The 27,204-nt window shown below is 42.4% G+C and overlaps 1 protein-coding gene across 7 annotated transcripts in view; it reads left to right on the forward strand.

The window, feature by feature from the left end:
- The first annotated feature begins 16,810 nt into the window (after positions 1–16,810).
- Positions 16,811–27,204, forward strand: part of DCUN1D4 (defective in cullin neddylation 1 domain containing 4) — an 89,265-nt gene continuing 78,871 nt past the window's right edge. For 2 of the 7 annotated variants that reach the window (XM_031664447.1, XM_017958826.3), the window contains exon 1: positions 26,329–26,502. In XM_031664447.1, the coding sequence (XP_031520307.1) occupies positions 26,361–26,502 (142 nt within the window). In that variant the 5' untranslated portion in view covers positions 26,329–26,360. Of the gene's footprint in view, positions 16,897–25,544; positions 25,568–25,777; positions 26,039–26,328; positions 26,503–27,065; positions 27,091–27,204 lie in introns of those variants that run through there. The other 5 variants (XM_009207119.4, XM_017958824.3, XM_017958828.3 and 2 more) reach the window with 5 other exon arrangements.

Below are 27,204 nucleotides of genomic sequence, written 5' to 3' on the forward strand. Positions count from 1 at the left end.
CACCTGGGAAGCGCAAGGGGGAAGGGAATCCCTTTTCCTAGCCAGGGGAACTGAGACACACAACACCTGGAAAATCGGGTAACTCCCACCCCAATATTGCGCTTTAAGCAAACAGGCACACCAGGAGATCATCTCCCACACCTGGCCGGGAGGGTCCCACACCCACGGAGCCTCCCTCATTGCTAGCACAGCAGTCTGTGATCTACCGGCAAGGCAGCAGCGAGGCTGGGGGAGGGGCGCCCGCCATTGCTGAGGCTTAAGTAGGTAAACAAAGCTGCTGGGAAGCTCCAACTGGGTGGAGCTCACAGCAGCTCAAGGAAACCTGCCTGTCTCTGTAGACTCCACCTCTGGGGACAGGGCACAGCTACACAACAACAACAACAACAACAACAACAAAGCAGCAGAAAACTCTGCAGACGCAAACGACTCTGTCTGACAGCTTTGAAGAGAGCAGTGGATCTCCCAACACGGAGGCTGAGATCTGAGAACGGACAGACTGCCTGCTCAAGTGGGTCCCTGACCCCTGAGTAGCCTAACTGGGAGACATCCCCCACTAGGGGCAGACCGACACCCCACACCTCACAGGGTGGAGTACACCCCTGAGAGGAAGCTTCCAAAGCAAGAATCAGACAGGTACACTCACTGTTCAGCAATATTCTATCTTCTGCAGCCTCTGCTGCTGATACCCAGGCAAAGCGGGTCTGGAGTGTACCTCAAGCAATCTCCAACAGACCTACAGCTGAGGGTCCTGACTGCTAGAAGGAAAACTAACAAACAGGAAGGACACCCACACCAAAACCCCATCAGTACATCACCATCATCAAAGACCAGAGGCAGATAAAACCACAAAGATGGGGAAAAAGCAGGGCAGAAAAGCTAGAAATTCAAAAAATAAGAGTGCATCTCCCCCTGCAAAGGAATGCAGCTCATCACCAGCAATGGATCAAAGCTGGATGGAGAATGACTTTGACGAGATGAGAGAAGAAGGCTTCAGTCCATCAAACTTCTCAGAGCTAAAGGAGGAATTACGTACCCAGCACAAAGAAACTAAAAATCTTTAAAAAAAGAGTGGAAGAATTGATAACTAGAATAATTAATGCAGAGAAGGCCATAAACGAACTGACAGAGATGAAAACCATGACACGAGAAATATGTGACAAATGCACAAGCTTCAGTAACCGACTCGATCAACTGGAAGAAAGAGTATCAGTGATTGAGGATCAAATGAATGAAATGAAGCGAGAAGAGAAATCTAAAGAAAAAAGAAGAAAAAGAAATGAACAAAGCCTGCAAGAAGTATAGGATTATGTAAAAAGACCAAATGTATGTCTGATTGGGGTGCCTGAAAGTGAGGGGGAAAATGGAACCAAGTTGGAAAACACTCTTCAGGATATCATCCAGGAGAACTTCCCCAACCTAGTAGGGCAGGCCAACATTCAAATCCAGGAAATACAGAGAATGTCACAAAGATACTCCTCAAGAAGAGCAACTCCAAGACACATAATTGCCAGATTCACCAAAGTTGAAATGAAGGAAAAAATCTTAAGGGTAGCCAGAGAGAAAGGTTGGGTTACCCACAAAGGGAAGCCCATCAGACTAACAGCAGATCTCTTGGCAGAAACTCTCCAAGCCAGAAGAGAGTGGGGGCCGATATTCAACATTCTTAAAGAAAAGAATTTTAAACCCAGAATTTCATCTCCAGCCAAACTAAGTTTCATAAGTGAAGGAGAAATAAAATTCTTTACAGATAAGCAAATGCTTAGAGATTTTGTCACCACTAGGCCTGCCTTACAAGAGACCCTGAAGGAAGCACTAAACAAGGAAAGGAACAACCGGTACCAGCCATTGCAAAAACATGCCAAAATGTAAAGACCAAGGCTAGGAAGAAACTGCATCAACTAACGAGCAAAATAACCAGTTAATATCGTAATGACGGGACCAAGTTCACACATAACAATAGTAACCTTAAATGTAAATGGACTAAATGCTCCAATTAAAAGACATAGACTGGCAAACTGGATAAAGAGTCAAGACCCATCAGTTTGCTGTATTCAGGAGACCCATCTCACACGCAGAGACATACATAGGCTCAAAATAAAGGGAAGGAGGAAGATAAACCAAGCAAATGGAGAACAAAAAAAAAAGCAGGGGTTGCAATCCTAGTCTCTGATAAAACAGACTTTAAACCATCAAAGATCAAAAGAGACAAAGAAGGCCATTACATAATGGTCAAGGGATCAATTCAACAGGAAGAGCTAACTATCCTAAATATATATGCACCCAATACAGGAGCACCCAGATTCATAAAGCAAGTCCTCAGAGTCTTACAAAGAGACTTAGACTCCCATACAATAATAATGGGAGACTTCAACACCCCACTGTCAATATTAGACAGATCAACGAGACAGAAAGTTAACAAGGATATCCAGGAATTGAACCCAGCTCTGCAGCAAGCAGACCTAATAGACATCTACAGAACTCTCCACCCCAAATCAACAGAATATACATTCTTCTCAGCACCACATCATACTTATTCCAAAATTCATCACATAATTGGAAGTAAAGCATTCCTCAGCAAATGTAAAAGAACAGAATTTATAACAAAACTGTCTCTCAGACCACAGTGCAATCAAACTAGAACTCAGCACTAAGAAACTCAATCAAAACTGCTCACCTACATGGAAACTGAATAACCTGCTCTTGAAAGAGTACTGGGTACATAATGAAATGAAGGCAGAAATAAAGATGTTCTTTGAAACCAATGAGAACAAAGATACAACATACCAGAATCTCTGGGACACATTTAAAGCAGTGTGTAGAGGGAAATTTATAGCACTAAATGACCACAAGAGAAAGCTGGAAAGACCTAAAATTGACACCCTAACATCACAGTTAAAAGAACTAGAGAAGCAAGAGCAAACACATTCAAAAGCTAGCAGAAGGCAAAAAATAACTAAGATTAGAGCAGAACTGAAGGAGATAGAGACACAAAAAACCCTCCAAAAAATCAATGAATCCAGCAGCTGGTTTTTTGAAAACATCAACGAAATTGATAGACTGCTAGCAAGACTAATAAAGAAGAAAAGAGAGAAGAATCAAATAGACGCAATAAAAAATCCAACAGTCCTTCATGCTAAAAATGCTTAATAAATTCGGTATTGATGGAACGTATCTCAAAATAATAAGAGCTATTTATGACAAACCCACAGCCAATATCATACTGAATGGGCAAAAACTGGAAAAATTCCCTTTGAAAACTGGCACAAGACAGGGATGCCCTCTCTCACCACTCCTATTCAACATAGTGTTGGAAGTTCTGGCTAGGGCAATCAGGCAAGAGAAAGAAATAAAGGGTATTCAGTTAGGAAAGGAAGAAGTCAAATTGTCTCTGTTTGCAGATGACATGATTGTATAGTTAGAAAACCCAATTGTCTCAGCCCAAAATCTCCTTAAGTTGATAAGCAACTTCAGCAAAGTCTCAGGATACAAAATCAATGTGCAAAAATCACAAGCATTCTTATACACCAGTAACAGACAAACACAGAGCCAAATCATGAATGAACTTCCTTTCACAATTACTTCAAAGAGAATTAAATGCCTAGGAATCCAACTTACAAGGGATGTAAAGGACCTCTTCAAGGAGAACTACAAACCACAGCTCACTGAAATAAAAGAGGACACAAACAAATGGAAGAACATACCATGCTCATGGATAGGAAGAATCAATATCGTGAAAATGGCCATACTGCCCAAGGTAATTTATAGATTCAATGCCATCCCCATCAAGCTACCAATGAGTTTCTTCACAGAATTGGAAAAAACTGCTTTAAAGTTCATATGGAACCAAAAAAGAGCCCACATCTCCAAGACAATCCTAAGTCAAAAGAACAAAGCTGGAGGCATCATGCCACCTGACTTCAAACTATACTACAAGGCTACAGTAACCAAAACAGCATGGTACTGGTACCAGAACAGAGATATAGACCAATGGAACAGAAAAGAGTCCTCAGAAATAATACCACACATCTACAGCCATCTGATCTTTGACAAACCTGAGAGAAACAAGAAATGGGGAAAGGATTCCCTATTGAATAAATGGTGCTGGGAAAATTGGCTAGCCATAAGTAGAAAGCTGAAACTGGATCCTTTCCTTACTCCTTATACGAAAATTAATTCAAGATGGATTAGAGACTTAAATGTTAGACCTAATACCATAAAAATCCTAGAGGAAAACCTAGGTAGTACCATTCAGGACATAGGCATGGGCAAAGACTTCATGTCTAAAACACCAAAAGCAACGGCAGCAAAAGCCAAAATTGACAAATGGGATCTCATTAAACTAAAGAGCTTCTGCACAGCAAAAGAAACTACCATCAGAGTGAACAGGCAACCTATAGAATGGGAGAAAATTTTTGCAATCTACTCATCTGACAAAGGGCTAATATCCAGAACCTACAAAGAACTCCAACAAATTTACAAGAAAAAAACAAACAACCCCATCAAAAAGTGGGCAAAGGATATGAATAGACATTTCTCAAAAGAAGACATTCATACAGCCAACAAACACATGAAAAAATGCTCATCATCACTGGCCATCAGAGAAATGCAAATCAAAACCACAATGAGATACCATCTCACACCAGTTAGAATGGCGATCATTCAAAAGTCAGGAAACAACAGGTGCTGGAGAGGATGTGGAGAAATAGGAACACTTTTACACTGTTGGTGGGATTGTAAACTAGTTCAACCATTATGGAAAACAGTATGGCGATTCCTCAAGGATCTAGAACTAGATGTACCATATGACCCAGCCATCCCATTACTGGGGATATACCCAAAGGATTATAAATTATGCTGCTATAAAGACACATGCACACGTATGTTTATTGCAGCACTATTCACAATAGCAAAGACTTGGAATCAACCCAAATGTCCATCAGTGACAGATTGGATTAAGAAAATGTGGCACATATACACCATGGAATACTATGCAGCCATAAAAAAGGATGAGTTTGCGTCCTTTGTAGGGACATGGATGCAGCTGGAAACCATCATTCTTAGCAAACTATCACAAGAACAGAAAACCAAACACCGCATGTTCTCACTCATAGGTGGGAACTGAACAATGAGATCACTTGGTCTCAGGAAGCGGAACATCACACACCGGGGCCTATCATGGGGAGGGGGGAGGGGGGAGGGATTGCATTGGGAGTTATACCTGATGTAAATGACGAGTTGATGGGTGCAGCAGACCAACATGGCACAAGTATACATATGTAACAAACCTGCACGTTATGCACATGTACCCTACAACTTAAAGTATAATAATAATAAATAAATTTAAAAAATAAAAAAAAAAAAGAATAGGATTATGTCTTTCTTATTCCTGGGTACTAAAAACTTATACAGAGTTATGAAATAATAGCAATGAAGGATGTCAACTAACCTAACATGAATAGGAAGTCTCTAAGTCTCCTGTAATTAAAAAGATAGTATTTGAATAGCCTTCAACACATCCTGCTGACATTTCTATCAAAAGTTTAAAGTATTAAGGGAAACTACTTCTGTAAACCTAATGGCTTAAACTGCATTGTTTAAGACTGTTTTTATTGCATTAAGACTCTTAAATCCCAACCTAACGTACTAAGTTCTCAATTATTTCATTTGGATGCAGTTTCCTTCTCTCTATCTCTTGGCTCTGTCCTCTGGTGTACTGACTCTCTTCTTAGACAAGTTTTCCTTCCTAAGTGCAAGATGGCTCAGGTAGCTCTCCCAGGTTTAATACAGAAGGAGAGATGAAGACTCCAGTACCTCAAATACATGCTGGCTCTGACTGACTTAACTTAGGTCATGTGCCTGTCACTGAACCAATTACAATGGCCAAAGAAATTCAATGAGCTCATTGACTTAGGCCCGGGTCTAATTCTCCACCCCTGGAGGATGGGAGCTCTGCAGCCTCACCAGCATTTGGTATTGTCAGATTTAAATTTTTTAATTTTTATTTTAGTGTTCTGATAGCTGTGAAGTGATAGTTCATTCAGGTTTTGGTTTACAAAACCCTAATAACTAATGACGTTAAACATCTTTTCATGTGCTTGTTCATCATTTGTACATCTTTGAGATGAAATATATTCAAACGCTTTGCCCAGATTTTCATTGGGTTGTTCATATTTTTATTGTTGAATTGCAAGAGTCCTTTATATATTCTGGAAACCAGACTTTTACATGATGTGCAAATATTTTCTCCCATTCTATGGACAGTCTTTTCACTTTCTTGGTAGTGTCTTTGATGTGCAAAAAATCTTAGTTTCAATGAAGTTTGTTATCTGTTTCATTTTGATTGCTTGCGTTTTTCGTGTCATGTGTCAAAGTCTCATTTCCTGACCAGGGTTCTGATGTTGGCAGAGCACACTTGCCTTGGTTGAGAGTTTAATCTTCTGTGAAGCTCTGTCATTGTTATAATTAAGTCCTGATTCTGCTCCTCAGCTTTCTCTCACCTCCAATTGCAGGAGATGAGAGGCTCTTTGTGTGTTACCAAGGAGGTCCTCTGACATTCACACTGGGCTTTTAATTGCCAATTAATCACGCTTGGCCCTTCTTTATCCTTTTTCAAAGTGTCAGCCACCCAGTCCCCCTGTCTTTATAGTTTCTTTCTTCTCCCCACCCCATATTTCCCAAATGCCTGCTATGTATCTCACCAGCTAGTACTTTCCTTCCCACCAATATGTCTTCTGGTTCACCAGTATATAGGTTTTAACTTTTGTGCTACTTCCTTGTGCCAGCTGCTACCTGTGTTTTATCTAGCACAAGTGAGGGGGTCCTCTTTGCCAGTGTGGTAGTGAGCCCTTCAGCTTCAAAGCCCAAGCTCAATTTGCTTTCTTATACCACCCTCGTTACCAACTCTCCTGAGTTGGGTTCCCCAGGAACCAGGCGCTGAGAGGGAGATCGGTGTGCACAGGTTTATAAAGGAGTGCTCTTGAGATTTGCACCAGTAGAAGGGTGGGGAGGAAGCAGGGCAAAGAAGAGGGAGATGTTAAGCTACTTGCAGTTTGAATGAAGGTCTTGGCTCTGCAATTGTAATGACCCTTCAGAATTGTCCCTCATTGGGATGAAGGGACTGGGAGTTTATATCTCTCCATTGACAAGTCATTCAATGTGGGCTACCCTGGGACATTGACTCTGGGCAAGGCAGCTCTCCTTAGCCATGATAATCCTTAAAGACAGCCGACAGCTGAGGGCCATCTGCCACACTAGCACTGATATCAGGTGGGGAAATAAGTTCTATAACTCTGAAGGAGGATCTAGATGATGCATCACAGCATTCACTGTTACAGCAACATCGTTCATCATCATTATCAGTAAAATTCAATTATCATGTATCTTTTGAGAAGCCCTTTATATAACAGTTTTTAAATCTAATTTTATCTCTCCCACTAACCCACCTGCCTTGGCCTCAAAAAGTGCTGGGATTACAGGTGTAAACCACGTGTGTCTGGCCAAAAAACCCTATTGCTGTTAGCCATCACTTCTTCTCTCCATCCTCAGAGGCAATGAGTAATCCACTTTCTTTCTCTGTAGATTTGCCTATTATGGGCATTTCATAAAGTCTGAATTATAGTATATGTGTTTTTTAAGACTGGCTCCTTTTAGCATAATCTTCTCAAGGTCCATATTGTAGCAAGTATAAAACACTTCATTCCTTACCATTAACTTTTCATTATATGGATTGATCACATTTTATTTATCCATTCATCAATTAATGGATATGAATAATGTTGCTGTGAACATTCATGAAAGTTTTTATGTCGACATATGTTTTCATATCTTTTGGGTATAGACCTAGGAGAGGAATTACAGGGGCATATGATAATTCTATGTTTAAACTTTTGAAAAACTGTTTTATAAAATTTAACTCTTATTTAAGTTCAGAGGCACATGTGCAGGTTTGTTATATAGGTAGGTAAACTTGTGTCATGGGGGTTTGTTGTGCAGATTATTTCATCACCCTGGTATTAAGCCTAGTACCCACTAGCCATTTTTCCCAGTCCTCTCCCACCTCCTACACTCCACCCTTTGATATGCCCCAATATATGTTGTTCCCCTCTATGCGTCCATATGTTCTCATTATTTAGCTCCCACTTCTAAGTGGGAAGATGTGGTATTTGGTTTTCTGTTCCTGTGTTAGTTCAGTAAGGATAATGGCCTACAGCTCCATCCATGTCCCTGCAAAAGACATGATCTTATTCTTTTTTTATGGCTGCACAGTATTCCATGTGTGTATGTACCACAATTTTTTTTTCATCCAGTCTACCATCGATGGGCATTTATGGTTGATTCCATGTCTTTGCTATTGTGAATAGTGTTGCAATGAATGCACACACACGTGTCTTTATGATAGAACAATTTAAATTCCTTTGGGTATATACCTAGTAATGGGATTGCTGGGTTGAATGATATTTCTGTTTCTAGGTATTTGAGGAATTACCACACTGTCTTCCACAATGGTTGAACTAACTCACAATCCCACAGTGTATAAGCATTCCTTTTTCTCCACAACCTTGCCAGTATCTGTTATTGTTTTACTTTTAATAGCAACGATTCTGACTGGTGTGAGATGGTATCTCACCATGGTTTTGCTTTGCCTTTCTCTAATGATCGGTAATGTTCAGTTTTTTTCATATTATTACTGGCCACATGTATGTCTTCTTTTGAAGTGTCCATTTATGTCCTTTGCACACTTTTTAATGGATTTGTTTTTCTTTTCATTGTAAATTTAAGATCCTTATAGATGCTGTATATTAGACCTTTGTCAGACGCATAGTTTGCAAATGTTTTCTCCCATTCTGTAGGTTGTCTGTTCACTCTGTTGATCATTGCCTTTGTTGTGCAGAAGCTATTTAGTTTAATTAGATCCCACTTGTCAATGTTTGCTTTTGTTGCAATTGCTTTTCATGTCTTTGTCAAGAAATCTTTTCCCATTCCTAGGTTCAGAATAGTATTGCCGAGGTTATGTTCCAGAGTTTTTACAGCTTGGGTTTTACATTTAAGTCTTCAATCCATCTTCTGTTAATTTTTGTATATGGTGTAAGGAAGGGGTCAAGTTTCAATCTTTCTGCGTATGGCTAGCTAGTTACCCCAGCACCATGTATTGAATAGAGAATCCTCTCCTCATTGCTTATTTTTGTTGAAGATCAGATAGTTGTAGGTATGCAACCTTATTTCTGTGTTCTCTATTCTGTTTCCTTGGTCTATGTGCCTGTTTTTGTACCATTACCATAATATTTTGGCTACTGTAGGCCTGTAGCATAATTTGAAGTCAGGTAGTGTAATACTTCCAGCTTTGTTCTTTTTGCATAGAATTTCCTTGGCTACTCAGTCTCTTTTTTTGGTTCCACATGAACTTAAAAATATTATAGTTTTTTTCTAGTTCTGTGAAGAATGTCAATGGCAATTTAATAGGAATAGTATTGAATCTATAAATGCTTTGGGTAGTATAGTCATTTTAGTGATATTGACTCTTCCTGTTCATGAGCATGGAATGTTTTTCCATTTGTTTATGTCATCTCTGATTTCTTTGAGCAGTATTTTGTAATTCTCATTGTACAGATCTTTCACCTCTCTGGTTAGCTGTATTCCTAGGTATTTTACTTTTGTGTGGCAGTTGCGAATGGGATTGCATTTCATGTTTGGCTCTCAGCTTGACTGTTGTTGATGTATAGGAATGTTTGAGGCATTTGCACAATAATTTTGTAAGCTGGGACTTTACTGAAGTTCTTTATCAGCTTAAGGAGCTTTTGGGCTGAGACCATGGGTTTTCTATATATAGGGTTATGTCATCTGCAAATAGGGATAGTCTGACTTCCTCCGTTTCTATTTGGATGCCATTTATTTCTTTCTCTTGCCTGATTTCCCTGGCCAGGACTTCTAATACTGTGCTGAATAGGAGTGGTGAGAGAGGGCATCCACATCTTGTTCTGGGTTTCAAGAGGAATATTTCCAGCTTTTGTCCATTCAGTATGATGTATGCTGTGGGTTTGTCATAGATGGCTCTTATTATTTTGAGGTATGTTCCTTCAATACCTAGTTAATTGAGAGTTTTTAAGCTGAAAGGTGTTGAATTTTATTGAAAGCCTTTTCTGCACCTATTGAGATAATCATATGGTTTTTGTCTTTAGTTCTCTTTATGTGATGAATCACATTTACTGATTGATGTATACTGAACCAGTCTTGCATCCTAGAGATGAAGCCTACTTGATCGTGGTGGATAAGCTTTATGATGCGCTGCTGGATTCAGCCTGCCAGTATTTTGTTGAGGATTTTTGCATCAATCTTCATCAAGAATGTTGGTTGGAAGTTTTCTTTTTTGTTGTGTTTCAGCCAGGTTTTGGTATCAGGATGATGCTGGCCTCATAGAATGGGTTGGGGAAGAGCTTTCCCTTCTCAGTTTTTTGGAATAGGTTTAGAAAGAATGATACCAGCTCTTCTTTGTAAATATGGTAGAATTCAGCTGTGAATCTGTCTGGTTCTGGGCTTTTTTTTGGTTGGTTGAGTATTTATTACTGACTCAATTTCAGAGCTCATTACTGGTCTGTCCAGGGATTCAATTTCTTCCTGGTTCAGTCTTGGGAGGGTCTATGTGCCCACGAACTTATTCATTTCTTCTGGACTTTTCTAGTTTATGTGCATAGAGGTGTTCATAATATTCTCTAATGGTTGTTTGTATTTCTGTGGGGTCAGTGGTAATATCCCCCTTGTTGTTTCTGATTGTGTTTATTCGAATCTTCTCTCTTTTCTTCGTTATTAGTCTAGCTAGTGGTCCAGTTAATTAATTTCTTTCAAAAAACCGGCTCCTGGATTCATTGATCTTTTGAATGGTTTTCCGTTTCTCAGTCTCCTTCAGTTCAGCTCTGATTTTGGTTCATCTTTTTTTCTTTTGCTAGCTTTGGAATTTGTTTGCTCTTGGCTCTCTAGTTCTTTCAGTTGTGATGTTAGGTTTTTAACTTGAGATATTTTAAGCTTTTTGATGTGGGCATTTAGTGCTATAAATTTCCCTTGTAACACTGCCTTACCTGTGTCCCAGAGATTCTGGTATGTTGTAGCTTTGTTCTCATAGTTTCAAAGAACTTCTTGATTTCTGTCTTAATTCCATTATTTACCCAAAAGTTATTCAGGAGCAGGTTATTCAGTTTCCATGTAATTGTATGGTTTTGAGTGAATTTCTTAGTCTTGATTTCTAATTTGATTGCACTGTGGTCTGAAAGAGTAGTTGCTATGATTTCAGTTATTTTTCATTTGCTGAGAAATGTTTTGTATCCAATTATGTGATTAATTTTAGAGTATGTGCCATGTGGCTGACAGAAGAATGCATATTCTGTTGCTTTTGGGTGGAGAGTTCTGCCGACGTCTTTCAGGTCCATTTGATCCAGTGCTGAGTTCAGGTCCTGAATATCTTTGTTAATTTTCTGTACTGATGAGCTGTCTAATATTGTCTGTGGGACACTGAAGTCTTCTACTACTGTTGTGTGTGAGTCTAAGTCTCTTTGTAGGTCTCTAAGAACTTGCTTTATGAATCTCAGTACTCCTGAGTTGGGTGAATATATATTTTGTGTAGTTTTATCTTCCTGTTGAATTGAACTCTTTGTCATATAATGCCCTCGTCTTTTTCCATCTTTTGAAAAAATGTTTTCCAAAGCTGCTTTATCATTTTACATTTTCACTAGCAGTGTATAAGGGTTCCAATTTCTCCAAGATGTGTTGGTCTGTAACACTTTTGCCAAGACTTCTTATCATTTGTCTTTTGATTAGAGTCATCCTAGTTAAGTATGAAAGGGTATCCCACTGAGGTTTTGAATTGCACTTTCCTAATAAGATACTGGGAAACTTTTCACGTGCTTATTGGACATTTGTGTATATTCTTTGGAGAAGTGTTTATTCAGGTCCTTTGCCCATTTTGAAGTTAGTTGTCCTTTTAAAGTTGAGATGTGAGAGTTCTTTATATATTCATAATACTAATACCTTGTAAGATATATTATTTGCAAATCTTTTTTCTCATTCTGTGCATGGCCTTTTTACTTTCCTCATGGTGTCCTTAGAAGCACAAAAGTTTTTAATTTTGATGAAGTTCAGTTTATTTGTATATTTTTTGTCACTTGGGCTTTTGGTGTTAAATCTAGGAAACCATTACCTATTTCAAGTTCACAAAAAATGTATGCCTTTTTCTTATAAGCCTTTATTTACAGTTTTAGCTCTTACACTGAAGTCAATGATCCATTTTGAGTTATGTTTTGTATATGGTGTGAGGTAGCAGGGCAAATTTATCCTTTTGCCTGTGGATATCCAGTTGTCCAGCACTATTTATTGAAAAGACTATTCTTTCTCTGATGAATTGCTTTGGCAGCCTTGTCAAAAATCAATTAACCATAAACGCTTACATTTTTATTTCTGTGCTCTGAATCTTATCTTATTGATCTACATGTCTATCGTTATGCTAGCAACACATCATCTAGATTACTGTAGACCTGTAGTAAGTTTTAAAATCTGAAAGTGTGAGCTTCCAACTTTGTTGTTATTTTTCAATATTGTTTTGAGTTTCCAGTGTTCCTTGAATTTCTATACACAACTTTTTATCTGTTTTGCTAATTGCTGTATCCCTAGAGTCTAGCACAGTGCATGGTACATAGCAAGTGCTCAACAAGTATTGTTAGAACAAATGAACGCATTGTCATAACATAACAATTAAAAAGTAGACATCTTTAAAAAAATTTCCTGCTTAGCATTTCTTTCCTCGATTCTTCTGGAAACAGCCTCTTGCCTTCTTTTGAGTACTGCCCCTTCTTTACTAACTTTATGTTGTTCCTTTGGGGCTCCCAATCCTAGTATCCAATGGCCCCAGAATAAGTTACATGATTCAGTCCTGGCCTATTCTATTCCATCGCCTGCTGTGCCATAGGCTTAGATATAAGCACATGATTTAAGCCCTGCCAATCAAGATCCTGAGATCACACATTTTAAAGAGTGACCCTAAACTGCAAGATAATATATCCTTACCAAAATGAGAAGTGTGTGAAACCACACACACACAAAATACTCAAAACCACCATCACAACCAAAACCAGTCAAAACATACATAGAAGTGGAAACAAGACAATGAGAGGGGTCCCATTGAGTTCTAGTTCCTGGATCAAGTTGACCCTGAGGCTAGATTATGTTCGTGGAACTTGGCAAGATTCTTGGTTGCACACAACAAAAGTGACTCTGGTTAACTTATACAGATGATTTATTTAGTGGGAAAGCACTGGGGAGTTCATAGAATGTATGGAAAGTTTGAAAACCCTAGCTTATGCAAGAACCAAGCAGTTTAGAGCATAATTTAAGTCTTGCCACAGAGATGGGCCACTTAGGATGCTGCCACTGACACCAGGCCAGTGCTCCAGACACTTCCTGCACAATGCTGGACTCTGCTACCTCTGAATTCTCTGCTTTTCTGTTAGACCCTCAACTTTGCTGGAGTCAAGTGACTATCTCTAATACACTCTTGTACCTTTGCAACACGTTGTAAAGGTGCAAAGTCCTGGGCAAGAGTATCTGCTTTTTTATTACATGGTCCCAGGCAAGCCACTGAGGCCCCTTTCTCAGTGTCAGGGCCAGTGCTCAATAAATACATTTTCTCCTATTAGTATACCTGCTTTGCCTTGTCTTGATTACTCCCTTTTTTTTTTTTTTTCCTAAGCTATAAAGGTTGAACTTTTATCATTTACCACAAAAGTAATCCGACTAAAGGAAACAAAAATAATAGTGAAAGCCACAGCAACTTATGAAATTTTATGAGGTACCTGAATAAGTGTTTTACATGCCGTATTAATTTCTTATGACTGCTATAACAAATTACCACAAATTTTACTGGCTCAAAACAGCACATATTTATTGTCTTACAGTTCTCGAATCAGAACTTCAAAATGGCTCTCATGGGATTAAATCCAGGTGTTGTCAGGGCTGTGTTCCTTCTGGAGGCTCTAGGGTAAATCTGTTTCCTTGCCCTGTTCAGTTTCTAGAGGTCACCACGTTCATTAGCTTTTGGCTCCTGGCTCCTTCCAGAGATCGCCTTACTCTGACTCTATCACATCTTCTTCTCTGATTCCCTCCTTCACTTCTAAGGACACTTGTGATTACATAAGGCCCATAGTGAGAATCCAGGATAATCTCCCCATCTCAGGGTCCTTAATTACATCTACAAAGTCTCTTTTGCCATTATTCTGTCTTTCGCATTATGAATTGTCTGCTTGAGTCCCCACAACAGGACTGTGAGGCAGGTGGCGCTATTCGGCCATTTTAGAGATAGAAAAATCTTGCCTAGAAAGGCGGTATAACAATGTCCTCTGTTGGGTGGAAGAGCCAAGTTCACACCTTGGCTATTTGATTGCAAAATCTAGGTGTAGCATCTTTTTGCAACCCCCACCACCTGGCTTCAATAGATTTGCTGGTTCTATAGTTTTGAGAAAGTGTGAATAGAATCCGATGGATGCATTGTCTTCATGTTTATCCCCTTATGGGATGAATTGTGAAAAGAATGACAGATACTCTCGAAACCCTTGGATCCCAAGATGCTGGGAAGAATAGCAACCTAATTCTATGATTCGTATACCCAAATATTGGTTTATTCAGCAGCCTCTGTAGGCCAGCCTGGGTCTCAGTCAATAGAGTCTGGCTTATTAAAAAGGGACATGAGTCTCAAATACCAACTCAAATATCAGCCTCAAATACCAGCCTTTTAAACAAAAAGCCTCAAACACCAGCTTCTTTAACAAAACTAATAGCAATGGTGGCGGCAGCAGCAGCAACAGCACGAGATGCAGTAAGAAGCTGAAATTCTTCAGGCCCTGGAGTTGCAGGGGAAGGATATGCCGCAAAGAGTGATTGCCTTTAGTATGAGAATAATACAAAGACCAATGGGAACGCAGACTGTTGCTGGATGACAAAACCACAGAGGATTTCGAGTTGCCTGACACCTCTAGACAGGGCCCTAGTGGATATTAAGCACAGAGTGAAAGTCATCTTTAACATTCAGCAATAGACTTTCAGATCTGAAAAGCATCTTAACCTAAAGGGGGCCCACTGGCACTCAACATACTGAGACAGAACAAAAGCTGCAGACTCTTTTCCTCATGAAATCAACCCCTCTAGCTATCCATAGACAAATTCTAGAGTCATCAGACTCAAATCGGAGTCATCTACTAACGTAAGTATAAGCCCGAGACTGCATATAGAAATATTACCAGTAGAAACCTGTGGATGAACTTGGAGGGTGATGAGAGAAGTACAGAAAAGCCAATCTATCCCTCAATATTTCACCACATCATCCGGCCATGGTGGATGAAATGACTACTGGCAAAGAATTTCTCAAATCTTGATTTGTGAAATATTTACTGAGTTTCAATTATCTGCTAGAGACAGTGCTAAATCATTAACGATAGAGTTCTTGCTCTAAAGGAGAGGGAGTCATACAGAGTAGAAGTTTCTATCATGGAAGGATGAGGTCTGGTAGAGATAATGGAGGCTCCCTGGACTTTGGAGGAAGGAGAGTTGGACAAGCTTTGCTCTATGAGCTGTGACTTTCCTGGTTTCAAGGGACAGAAACCTAACTTGAACTATAGAGGGGGAAGGATTGCCATGAGACCAATGCACTGGAAGGACAGAGAATTGGCCAGGCCTTGGTAGTGATTGAAACCAGAGGCTAGAAAGTCATCATCAAGACAAGGCCATTGCGTGGGCTGTTCTCTGTGTCTGGAAAGCTCTTTCCTCCAATTTAGTTTATCTTTTGCTCATCATTCATGTGATTCCAGTCACCTCCTCAGTGAAGCCTCCCCCTCCTACCACTCAACTCCCTGACTGGATCACACCTAGATTCCTGGCTGTTCCACTCAAGTGTTTGGGCATATTAGAAAAAGGTGATCCCTTTGGCTAGACAGTGCCAGTATGTGAAAAACAGAGTGCCCCTTTTTCTAAGCAAACACAGCTTCTCACCAGGGTTCTTGGCTTGATGAGCAGAGTGTAAGTGACATTTCAGCCTGCTTGGCCCCTTTGCTCATGCTGTTTTATGAAGTGCACAAATTGCACAACTGTATATAGCAACTGAGCCAGATTCCACATCTCTCAAAAAAACTGTGCACTTTTTCATCTCACTACTTGTTAAAATGGTAGTTTTACTTTGCTTACATGATTATTTAAGGCAAGCTCTATGAAGGCAGCAACTGGGTACATTCTTGCACAATGTACAATGTCTAGAGCCCAGGGCAGTGTCTGACATATTGAAGGCCCTGGATAAATAATAGTTGTTTCATGAATGAAATGAGTATGTAAGGAAATGAGTGTTTCCGACTATTTCTCTTAGACTAGCTTTTTCTATGAGGTGGGAGCCATGGTTGTTGGTAGCTATGAGCTCACAGCCACAGAAGGCTGCTTCTCCTTAATTCTAATTTTTAGAATTCCAGGAAAGGATATTTATTGGTCCAGCTGAGATCACATGCTCTCTGGGAGTGGGAGTCTCCCTGACTGGCAACCCCTAATAAAACTTAGTTGCATAAATGGTGGAGTAAACAGTTTCCCAATAGACAAAGGAGTCCTTCTCAGCCAAAGATGGGAGGGCTAAACAGAAAAAACTCCAGATGTCCCCCAAACAGCCCACTTATGTCCACAGGCTGGCCACTTCTGTGTCTTCCTTTCCTCACCTGTGAAAGGAGAGAATGTGCTGAGCTGACCTCTGAGATTATCTAGCCCCAAGATTCCATTCCCTTTTGTTCCGGTTCTGGTTCTCCAGCAAAATTCTGTTCTAGTGCTGGAGGCAGTAAGTGGAAAAAGACATGACTGTGGGGAGCCTCAGTGAAGGAAGGCTTAATGGAGGTGAGCTTTAAGCTGTGGCATCAAGGTGGAGGAGGATTTGTATACCGAGAGCGGAAGGAGGGGAGATTTTGAGAGTGGGAGCCTGGCTTGGGGAAGTATATTAGATTTTGGTGTTGAGCCATTTGTTTGTTAGAAATCTCTCTCTCTCTCCCTCTCACTCTCTCTCTCTCTCTCTCTCTCTCTCTCTCTCTCTCTTCTTTTCTTTTTCTTTTTTCTTTTTTTGCTGTAAATCTGTTTGTACGGGATAATACCTTAACTTGTCTATATTTTTCCCCTAACCAAGAACAGCAAGCCAATCATCCACAAGGATCTGAGGGAATGAGACACTGGAAAAGCAAGTTTTGATAAGGGCAAATTAATCAAAATAGGTCCTAAATGCAAATGTCTCTAGGGTATCTGAATTAGGCTGTTTCCGTTGGGGTCTATACTTTGTATGTGTGCTGGGGGTTTTGGAGGGTGGTAGTTTGTGCTCCAGTAGCACAAACTGAGAGCGCTTCAGGGAGGCAGGGAAGAAAGAAGCATCTCCATTTCATGATGCTAAAAGGACATGAGGCTCTTACACACCCAACTGGCCCTATACCCTTCCCTAGATCATTAAAATAGAATAATTTTGGCACTCGTCTATTCTCCTTCTGAGTCTTCAGGCTTCTTCTCTGTGGCTTTCTTCAAGGATGTTGCTCAAGCTCTTTTTAATCTTCAGCCTATTCATAAGATTAGGGAACAAAGAGTGAGGTTTGCCTTTACTTGCTGAGAATGGGCCTTGTCCCGAAAATGGGAGCAGTCTGTCCAGGAGGGCCACCCACCAGGAGCCATGGTCAGAGGCCCTGGGCACCTGGGACAGGAATCTGGAAAGGGAAGCAGAGGCTCCCAAAGAGGATGTGGGAGAATGGGAGCAAATGACGCACTTCTGATCCACGCACAATGGCAATCCTTTAAAGTCGCGTTGCCTGCAACTACACTCTGCTACTTAGGGACCTACTTTTACATATACCAACTTGTGGTCCTGTTTCCAGATCCTCTAATCTGCTTATCAAGGAAGAGAATAAAGGCCCATACCCTGATACTGGGGAAACTGTGTTTCATGTTGCCCCAATGGGGGGCAGAGAGAACACAGGAGATTTGCCGTGGACTCCAAAGACTATGCTAGGTATCTACTGATGCTAGAAATACAAGCACAGCTTTCACATTAAAGAATTTGGAGTCTGTGTTGGGGGTGGCCAAGCAGCCCTCTGTAAAATGTTATCAAAGAGGCAACATAGCACAGTGAGTAAAAATACCGATCTGAAGCTGGTCTGCTAGGATTTCATTCTCTGACTTCCACCACTTACTAGCTGTGTGTCTTTGAGAAAGTTACTTTACCTCTCTGTGCTTCAGTGTTTTCACCTATAAAGTGAGTTTTACAAAAATATCTACCTCTTGGGATTGTTGGGAGGATTAATGACTTAACATAAGTACTTGAAACAGTACCCTGGTACAAAGTGAGTGGTACATAAAATGTTTGCCAATATTTCTATTCCCCAATCTGTTATCTGTGGATTTGAAATGTTTCTCAAAGCTAAAGTTATAAAATGTGAATGGAGGTTCAGGAACCACTGAGGTTGTGGTGATGGTGCTTTGAAGTCAGAAAAAGTGCTTGTGAGATGGAAGAGTAAAGAATAAGAGATAAGTTGTTGTGGGGGCCCAAGGCTGGACTTGTAGGCTAAGATTAGCCTGTGGGATGGGGACAGGGCAGCTGGGAGGTCTGGGGCATTTCTGGGGCTTGAGGAGCTGCTTGAGGTCTCAGGTTGAGGGTGAGGGGATGCCATGATGAGATGAGAGAGATGGCAAAGGGAGACCGTGGGTGGGGGTACCCAAGTCTGGGTGTGGGTGGCTGCACAGGAAGCAGTTTTGACTAGACCCCTGTTTCGAACTGGAAGTGGGTAAAATTTGGAAAGAGATGAAATCTATTCTTGGCATTTCGTCTCCAAGAGCTCTTCTCCTCTCTTGCTTCATGTCCAGTACCTTCCCACTGCCTTAAAATGCTGGCCCCCAAAGCCAAGCCTTCCTCCTCCCACTGCTCTACAGCCTGAAACTGTTCACTTCACCCACCAGCCCCCTAACAGAATTCCCATCATTTGAGTGCAGGCTCGGATGTCAACCAGACTTGGAAGGAAAGCTAACAAAGTGGAACTAATCTCTCACTAACAAAATTACTGATAGCCATGGATTGTTCCCCAAAGCCCCTGGCTTTTAAAAATGAAATACTCGTTAACTCAAATGTTTAATCTAGGAATTCTTAACTCAGGAGCCGGTGGGGTAGGCATGAGAGGGTTGCAGGCCTCTGATAATCATCATTGTGAATGATTACTAAAAGGAGTCTGTGACCCCTAAAATGTTAAGGGCCATTTGCTTTAACCTGTCTTGGCTGAGGCAGTATAACAAAGTAAAATGTAAGCATTAGGGTTAGTTGGAAATAAATATTTTTCAGTGGGGTAAGCTAGTGATTTGCACGTGTTTGTGTGCATGCCTGCAAATGAACATATGTGTGTGTCTCCAAATTTATTTTTTTTTCAATTTTGGAACCATAGATTTTTCTTCAATGCTTTGATTCATTGCATTTCTCCCACCAGCATAGCTCCTGTGGTAGATTCAGTTGGGGTTCAGATCTGAGTGTTGGGCAGAATGGGGTGGCTGAGGTGGCTGTAACTTGGTTGTAGGGTCTGGAATCTGCTTACTCATGGGTTTTTGACGTACTGCATGTTCTTCCCCCCTAGGACAGGAGGTTCTTACTTCCATAACACGTTATCATCACCAAGGAAGTGAGCACATATTTTCCACAGCTCCCATCCTCCCTTCCCTACCCCATTTCCTATTGCTGTCTGCCTTCCCCATCCACTTCCCAGAATGCTTCACTTTGCCATAATGAGATGCTCAGCTGCCATGCAGCCACCAACAACCAGAGATGGATGGGGTCTCCTGTACTGCCCTGAGAGGGATCTTAGAAAGACACTGTATTCATGGTAGCAGGCTAGAGAAGGCAAGGAGAAATGAAGAGCCCGATCATACACAGATGCCATTATCCAAATAAAATGATTATTCTTTCGTCCAGCCCCTGCTAACTGGAGTAATTGAAGCAATGCTATATTTATGGAAAACACCATAAAGGTCATGCATTGTTTAGACTCAATTGGAAAATTGCACCTTCTGAGATCAAATTTAATGCAGCATCATTAGGACTTGATTAGCTCAATGCAGAATAAGGTGAAAATACTCAATTCAGAGAAGAACATGTGGTAATGAATGAATATATTTTTATTCAAATACTTTGTTAATTCCCTAGGCAGGTGTGATTTCCATAAAATAAAAGGTCCTGAGTAAAAAGGAAAAAAAGTCAGTTTAAGAATTCTATGGCTGTACTGGAATAAAATGTTAGCAAAAAGACTACTAATGCTACCCTGATAGTGATGTGTTTAGAAATCTTAGAAGTTAGAAATAATTTACAAATAAAGGATATTTTCTCCATATCCAGGAGAGGCAAAAAAAAAAAAAATTGCTAAATGAAATTAAAATTGAAACACAGATGTCACATCTAAGTATAATTGGAAAATTCTTAGCTTTTCTGAGAGATTTCTAAGATGGCTTCTTTCTAAAGAAAGAAATCCGAATTTTTTAGAAAATTTAAAAGTATAAGGCTAGGTGCTATTGCTCATACCTGCAATCCCAGCACTTTGAGAGGCTTAAGGCAGGCAGATCACTCGAAGTCAGGAGTTAGAGACCAGCCTGACATACATGGTGAAACCCTGTCTCTACTAAAAATATAAAATTAGCCGGGCATGGTGGCACGCGCATGTAGTCCCAGCTACAGGATGAGCCACGAGAATCACTTGAACCCAGGAGATGGAGATTACAGTGAGCCGAGATCATGCCACTGCACTCCAGCCTGGGTTCTCAGTGATATGTCAAAGTTGAGAATTTATAACATTCAGCAGAGCTTCATTAAACACGCTGAATAAATAATCTCATTTGCTGTGGGAATAAGGCCAAAGGGTAAAATAGATAAGAATTTAGTAACCTGGAAGTAATCCTTCTGACCCATACTTTTCATTATATACATCTATAAAAGGAGTCTGAGTGGCTAGATGTTCATCCCTAGAAAGAGGCCTAGTTTCACTTTATTTATTTATTTATTTATTTATTTATTTATTTATTATTTATCTATTTGAGGTAGGGTCTCATTCTGTCACCCAGGCTGGAGTGCAGTGGTGTGATCTCAGCTCACTGCAGCCTCCACCCGTAGGGCTCAAGGGATCCTCCCCCCTCAGCTGCCTGAGTGGCTAGGATTACAGGCAGCTGCCACCACACCCAGATAAATTTGCATTTTTTTTTGTAGAGATAGGGTCTCCCTGTGTTGGCCCAGGTTGGTATCAAACTCTTGGGTGCAAGCGATCTGCCCACCTCGGCCTCCTAAAGTGCTGGGATTTCAGGCATAAGCCACCGTGCCCAGCCTGGTTTCACTATCTTTTGAGAGCATGTTAACATCCATATTATTGTATTCTTATAAATAATCTCTGAGGTGTATGGGGCATATATTAACCTGATTAAAAAGAGAAGGAACTGGCCAGACGTGGTGGCTCATGCCTGTAATCTCAGCACTTTGGGAGCTGAGGCAGGCAGATCACCTGAGGTCAGGAGTTCGAGACCAGTCTGGCCAACATGGCAAAACCCCGTCTCTACTGGAAACACAAAAATAGTCGGGTGTGGTGGCATGTACCTGTAACCCCAGCTACTTGGGAGGCTGAGGCAGGAGAATCACTTGAACCCAGGAGGCAGAGGCTGCAGTGAATGGAGATCCCACCACTTCACTCCAGCCTGGGTGACAGAGTGAGACTCCATCTCGAAAGAGAGAGAGAGAGAGAGAAAAGGAAGGAAGGAAGGAGAGAAGGAAAGAAGGAAGGAAGGAAGGAAAGAAGGAAGGAGGGAAGGAAGGAGAGAAGGAAGGAAGGAAGGAAGGGAGGGAGGGAAGGAGGGAAGGAAAGAAAGAAGGAAGGAAGGAAGGAAAAAAGGAAGGAAAGAAAGAAGGAAAGAAGGAAGGAAAGAAAGAAAACCAACAAGAAAGAAAGCAAGAAAGCAAGCAAGCAAGAAATGCCCAGCACAGGAATATTAAAAACAGGGAGTCTGGCTACTTAGGGGCACGTTCACTTATTAGCTGGGTAGCAAGTTATCAAAGCTCTTGAAGCTTCAGTTAACTTACCTGTAGATTGGGGATACTATTAGTTATTAGTACTCCACTGGGTTGTTGTGAGATTAAGTAGATTGGTTTACCAGTACAGTACTATCAGAGTAGTGCCTGTCACATAGGAAGCATTAAGAAAGAATCTGTTGTCACTTGGGACAGCAAATTCAGTTGGTCATATTTGGAGAAAGAAAACTATCCTGCCCTTTATGGATAAATTCTCCTTTTTGAGGGGGTTTATTTTCATTTCCAAATCCTAGAAACCCACCTAGCCTGACTTTTTATTACTAAAGGAGTTCCGCCAACTCTCTCACTGTAATTTAAGGCCAAATTAATTCCTCCCTGTACTGTGTTCTTTCTTATTCTTTTTAAATCTTACCAGGGACACATTTATCTGTCTGTGCAGCCCCAACTTAATTTCAGTCTTGAGGACTATGCTATTTTTCCTTCTACTCCCAATCCCAACACACGCAGGAAAAGCATGCTACAGTGGGCTTAGCAGAATTTAGGGGAAAGCTTAACATTTGATAGAAGAGCTCTGCTGTTTTTTTTTTTCTCTTACTAGACTTCTCCATATCACATTCTAATCTAGGCTTAGGGCATTTCAAAATATATCTGATTAAAATTAATATTGTACAACTAATAAAGTAGAAAAATTCCAATTAAAGTAGGTATCATTAACATGAAGTAACTTGCTTCAATATTACCCTAAGGCACTAACTGGGTGAAATGAAATGGCATAAAGACTGCGTCTCCAAATATCTCTACCCATCACAGTCCCAAGATATTCAATTATTAATTTTTTTCTCCAGGGATTCAAATATAAATGTACAGAAGTATAACATTATTATCTCAGTAAACCTCTCCATGGGGATCATGTTCTTTGGGGATACTACCAACGAGAAAAAAAAAGTAAAGTATTGAATTATATACTGAAAAAATCCTGAATGAAATTCATAAAAAAGAAGGCAACATTTCCACCATGAAGCAGACTTGTATTAGATTGGCATAGTAACTTTCAGATGGGGAGGGAGAGTAGTTTACCTATCTTTGGAACTTGAAGCTTTGATATTAGACAGTGTGGTACAGAGGATAGACCCAGACTAAGAGTTGGGAAACCTGAATTTAAGCACTGTTTTGTTATCAACTAGCCGAATGACTCAGATTAGACATTTAACTCCTTTGGACCTCAAGTCTCATATTTTCAAAACGAGGACATTGGATTTGATAATCACGAAGGTTCTTTTCCAGATCTAAAATTTCATTTATAGTAAACATTCATTTTAAGGGGTATGGTTAACCAGTGCCTACTACAATATTTGAAAGCATTGTACTAGGTGCTAGGCAAATAAAAAAATAACTATAACAAGTTTCCTGATCTCAAAGGTTTATATGTTATGGATTATTTAAATGACCAGCTAATATTTGCAGAGCATTATGTAGTCATTTTACTATACTTCATAAAACGTGGGGGCAGTGAGGCTCAGCTGACTAGGAATAAGCTTTGCCTGTTAATCGTGAGGCTGTAGCTGACTCATTATAAAGATCTGGGTAAATTACCTCTAAGTCTGTTTTTTACTTGAAAATAATCATACTGACTCAACTGAAAGCAATGTTGAGAAATAACAGGTTGTACATTCCATAAATTTTTATGGACACCATGTACATGCCAGGCCAGTGTTGGGAGCTGGGGCAAAGCAGCCAACCCATCCTTCATCTAGCTTAACTCTTATACACATTATTATAAAGTATGCTGCAAATAAATTAATACAGCAAATGGCTAGCTATAATCAATTGTGGGCTTATTGTAATTTAGAGGTGTCACGAAGGAAGCCCTTTTCTGTGCAAAATAACATGTGTCTCAGCCTTTGAAGTACCATGTAAACGGTTTAAAAAAAAAAAACCCATAAATATTACACATACAAAAGATTTGAAACTTGTATAAGAAGACATATAATTTACTATTTGCTAGATGTAGATTAAGCTGAAACATAAATAGAAGAATGCAGAAGCAGCGTCCCTGCTCAGAGTAAGGGCGGACATTCTTACTGCTAGATCTGCCCAACAAGCAATCTGCTATCTCAAGAGTTCAGAGGTACCTATCCATCACTGTGGGGCCCTGCTGAGGCACTGTCGTGATAAAGGTGATCAATAAGGATGTTCTATGAGAGATTCTTGTCTTGAGAAGGAACCTGAAGTAAATAATAAATAACTTCAGGTACAGTTCTGAGATTCCATAAAGTGATTCATAAATGTTTGAATGATAAAAATATGATATAAATAAAATTATAAGGATGTAATTTATTAAAGAGAAATTAGAGATTAAGATGGAGGGAGAGATTTAGATGGAGTGCTGTGGGACACAGAAACTGGTTTGTCTGAGCCCCTTCCAAATAGCATAACATCTGTGTCCTGATTTAAAATCTAAATTTCAGAGCCTCGAAACCCAAAAGCCTTGGCTGTAGAAATCTAAAACCAAAAAGACCATGCGTTCTGTTACCTGTGATTTGTGGTGTCACCACTCTTTGAGGCTCCCAGATGGGGCAGGGCCTTGGGATATGGGGATGCCTTGTAGGTATGTTGTTGTTGGAGTGGGTGGTGGGGATGGGGATGGAGGCAGGGTAGGGTAGGGGTGGGTTGGGGTGGGGGGAATCCTCCGTTAATATCTCGAAATATTATTCTGTTGCTATAACGCAGCGTGTTAAGTTAGTTTCAAGTATTGAAAAACCAGGGCAGAACTCATGGAAATGGTGCAAATTCTTGACTTAGGGTCAGAAGAATTCACCAAAATTAACGTCTCTCTGTGCCAAATAACAGCCAGTTTCAATTTCTGGACGGCCTCTCCGCGTGAGTGACAGGTTTTCTTAGATGCCGCGGGGGGTCTTTCGCGGGCTGGTGGCCTGCCCCCTGGACTCGTCCATGTGTCAGGCTGAGTCCGCAGCTTAGAGCGCGGCCCTGTATTTCTGTCTGATGTCTGGGGCATACAGATATGTGTGACGGACAACGCTCGTGGCATTCGAAGCCTCTTTAACAGACGTTTGTGACGAGAGGAAAGAAGTGTGAGAACTCTGGGAAACAAGTGTGCGGACTCTCGAAAAGAAGTGGATTTCGAAAGTGGGGAGGGGATGGATCTTCGTAGGAGAAATGGAAATTTGCTCCTCACCACAGGGTTTGCTGGAAATGAAGACGCGGCAATTCTTAATCCAGTTTCCTGCAGTAGGAAACAGCGGGCAAGGGAAGTCCCAGTTCAAGTTCGGAGCGAAGTGGGCTCCTGCAAGGAGCCGCCCGGAGGCGTGGGACAAGTGGCGGGAGACCCGGCCGCGTCGCGCCGGGCGCTAGGGACGGACGCACTTCCCTACTTCCAGCAGCGGGTACGAGCCGCCCCAACTGCGCTGTCCTGCTCGATTCTTTGGGAAACACTTCGCGAGCTTTGTTTCAGACGCCGATCCATCTTTCTTGGTGGGTCTGCAGCTCCACCAATCACGCCCGCCACTGGGCGGGGTTTCAGGGTCAAGGTGGACCAATTTTCCAGCATCGCCCCTACACGCGCTCTCGGACCCCTGGGGGTGACTGACAGCAGCCGGGCCCAACCCGCTGCTCCGGAGCGTGGCCTCCGCCTGGGGCGTTACGAAGACAAGGCCCCAGGACCAATCGTATTGGCCCGTGGGGGGCGGGGCCTCGCTGCCAGCTCCAGACCAGCGCTACCGGCACTCCTTTTGTCATATGAGAGACGCGGCGGGGCGGCCTCTCAGCCGCGGTTTAGCCAATGGAGAAGGCGAGATGGGCGGGCTGGGAGTGCCTGGCGGCGGGTCGTCAGCTCCGAGCCGAGGTGCAGTGAGCTGGTCCGGGGACCGCGAGGCGAGCGCGGAATCCTGGGCGGCGAGCGGGGTGTGAGCTGCCTGAAAATGCACTCGGATGCCGCCGCTGTCAGTGAGTAGCGGAGAGCCAGCCAGCGGGCCGGGGCCGGGCGGCTACCAGCACTAGCCACTCGGCTCCTGCAGTCCCCGCCCCATGCCTCCGGTCCCGAAACGCGCCGGGAGCCCTTGCCCGGGAGCCACCCCTTCCCCTCCCGGGGCCGGGGCGGGCGGTGACGCTGCGGGCGGGCGGGCGGCGTGGGGCGGGGGCGGGCGTAGGGGGAAGGGGCCGGCCTGCGGGGAGGGCGGAGGTGGGGGGGGACTGGCTCTGTTTCAGTGTTGGGGGAAGGGAGGGCTGGACTTGCGATGAAGGGCCGAGACCCGAGTGTCCGGGGTGCATGGAGGTGGAGGCGGCGTTGGGCTCTAGCGGGCAGGGCCGGGAGGGTGGCACCGGCGAGGAGAGGGAGGGAGCGAGCGAGCGGGGATTCCAAAGGATTTCCAAAGGCCTGAGCGGTGCGGGCGGCTCCGTGAGAAAGGCGGGTGAGTGAGAGGGGGGCGCGGGGGCGGGGACAATTGGAAGAAGGGCTGATTGGCGGGGGTGGGGGGAACAATGGGTTGGGGGAATGGGGGCAGCCACAGAGCGGGGCTGGAGGGCGGGCGAGGGGATGAGGGCTGATGTAACGGGAGAGCGAGGTGGTGGGAGGGACTGGGGTGTAATGGTAGTTGGGGAGTCCGGCGAGGCGGGAGGGGCGTTGGAAGGGCGGTGGGTAGCGGAGAGTGGTGGTAGGGAAAGATATTGAGGTAATGGGATGGGGTAAGTGTACAACGGTAGGGCGATTGGGAGGAAGAGGAGAAAAAGGTGGGGAGGATTTAGGGTGGCAGAGTGGGGGCAGGGGTAGAGAAATAAAGTGGGGGTGAGGAGCTAGTCGGGGAGGAAGAGGAGGTGGGGCGGAGTTGGCCAGGAGGATTGTCATGTCCAGATTCGGTCCGGAGCCGGGCTAAGGGGGTGTCAGACTGTGCTTAGGGGAGGTGCTTCCTCTCCCCGTCGAGGCAGGGTCCCTTGAGTGGGGATTCCAAGCTTCTGGGTGCGGAGAGAGGAGGGGGCGGTGCTGAGGTGGAGGGGACGAGGTAAGTGCCCCAAGGTTGGAACTGGCCGCGGTTCCCCCGGGGCGGCGGGAAGCGAGGTCGGCGCTGGCGCGGGCTCCGGCTGCGAGACTAGGAGGCGGGGCAGGGGTGCGGGCT

This window comes from Papio anubis, chromosome 3, assembly GCF_008728515.1.
Source record: "Papio anubis isolate 15944 chromosome 3, Panubis1.0, whole genome shotgun sequence".
Taxonomy (NCBI): Eukaryota; Metazoa; Chordata; class Mammalia; order Primates; family Cercopithecidae; genus Papio; species Papio anubis.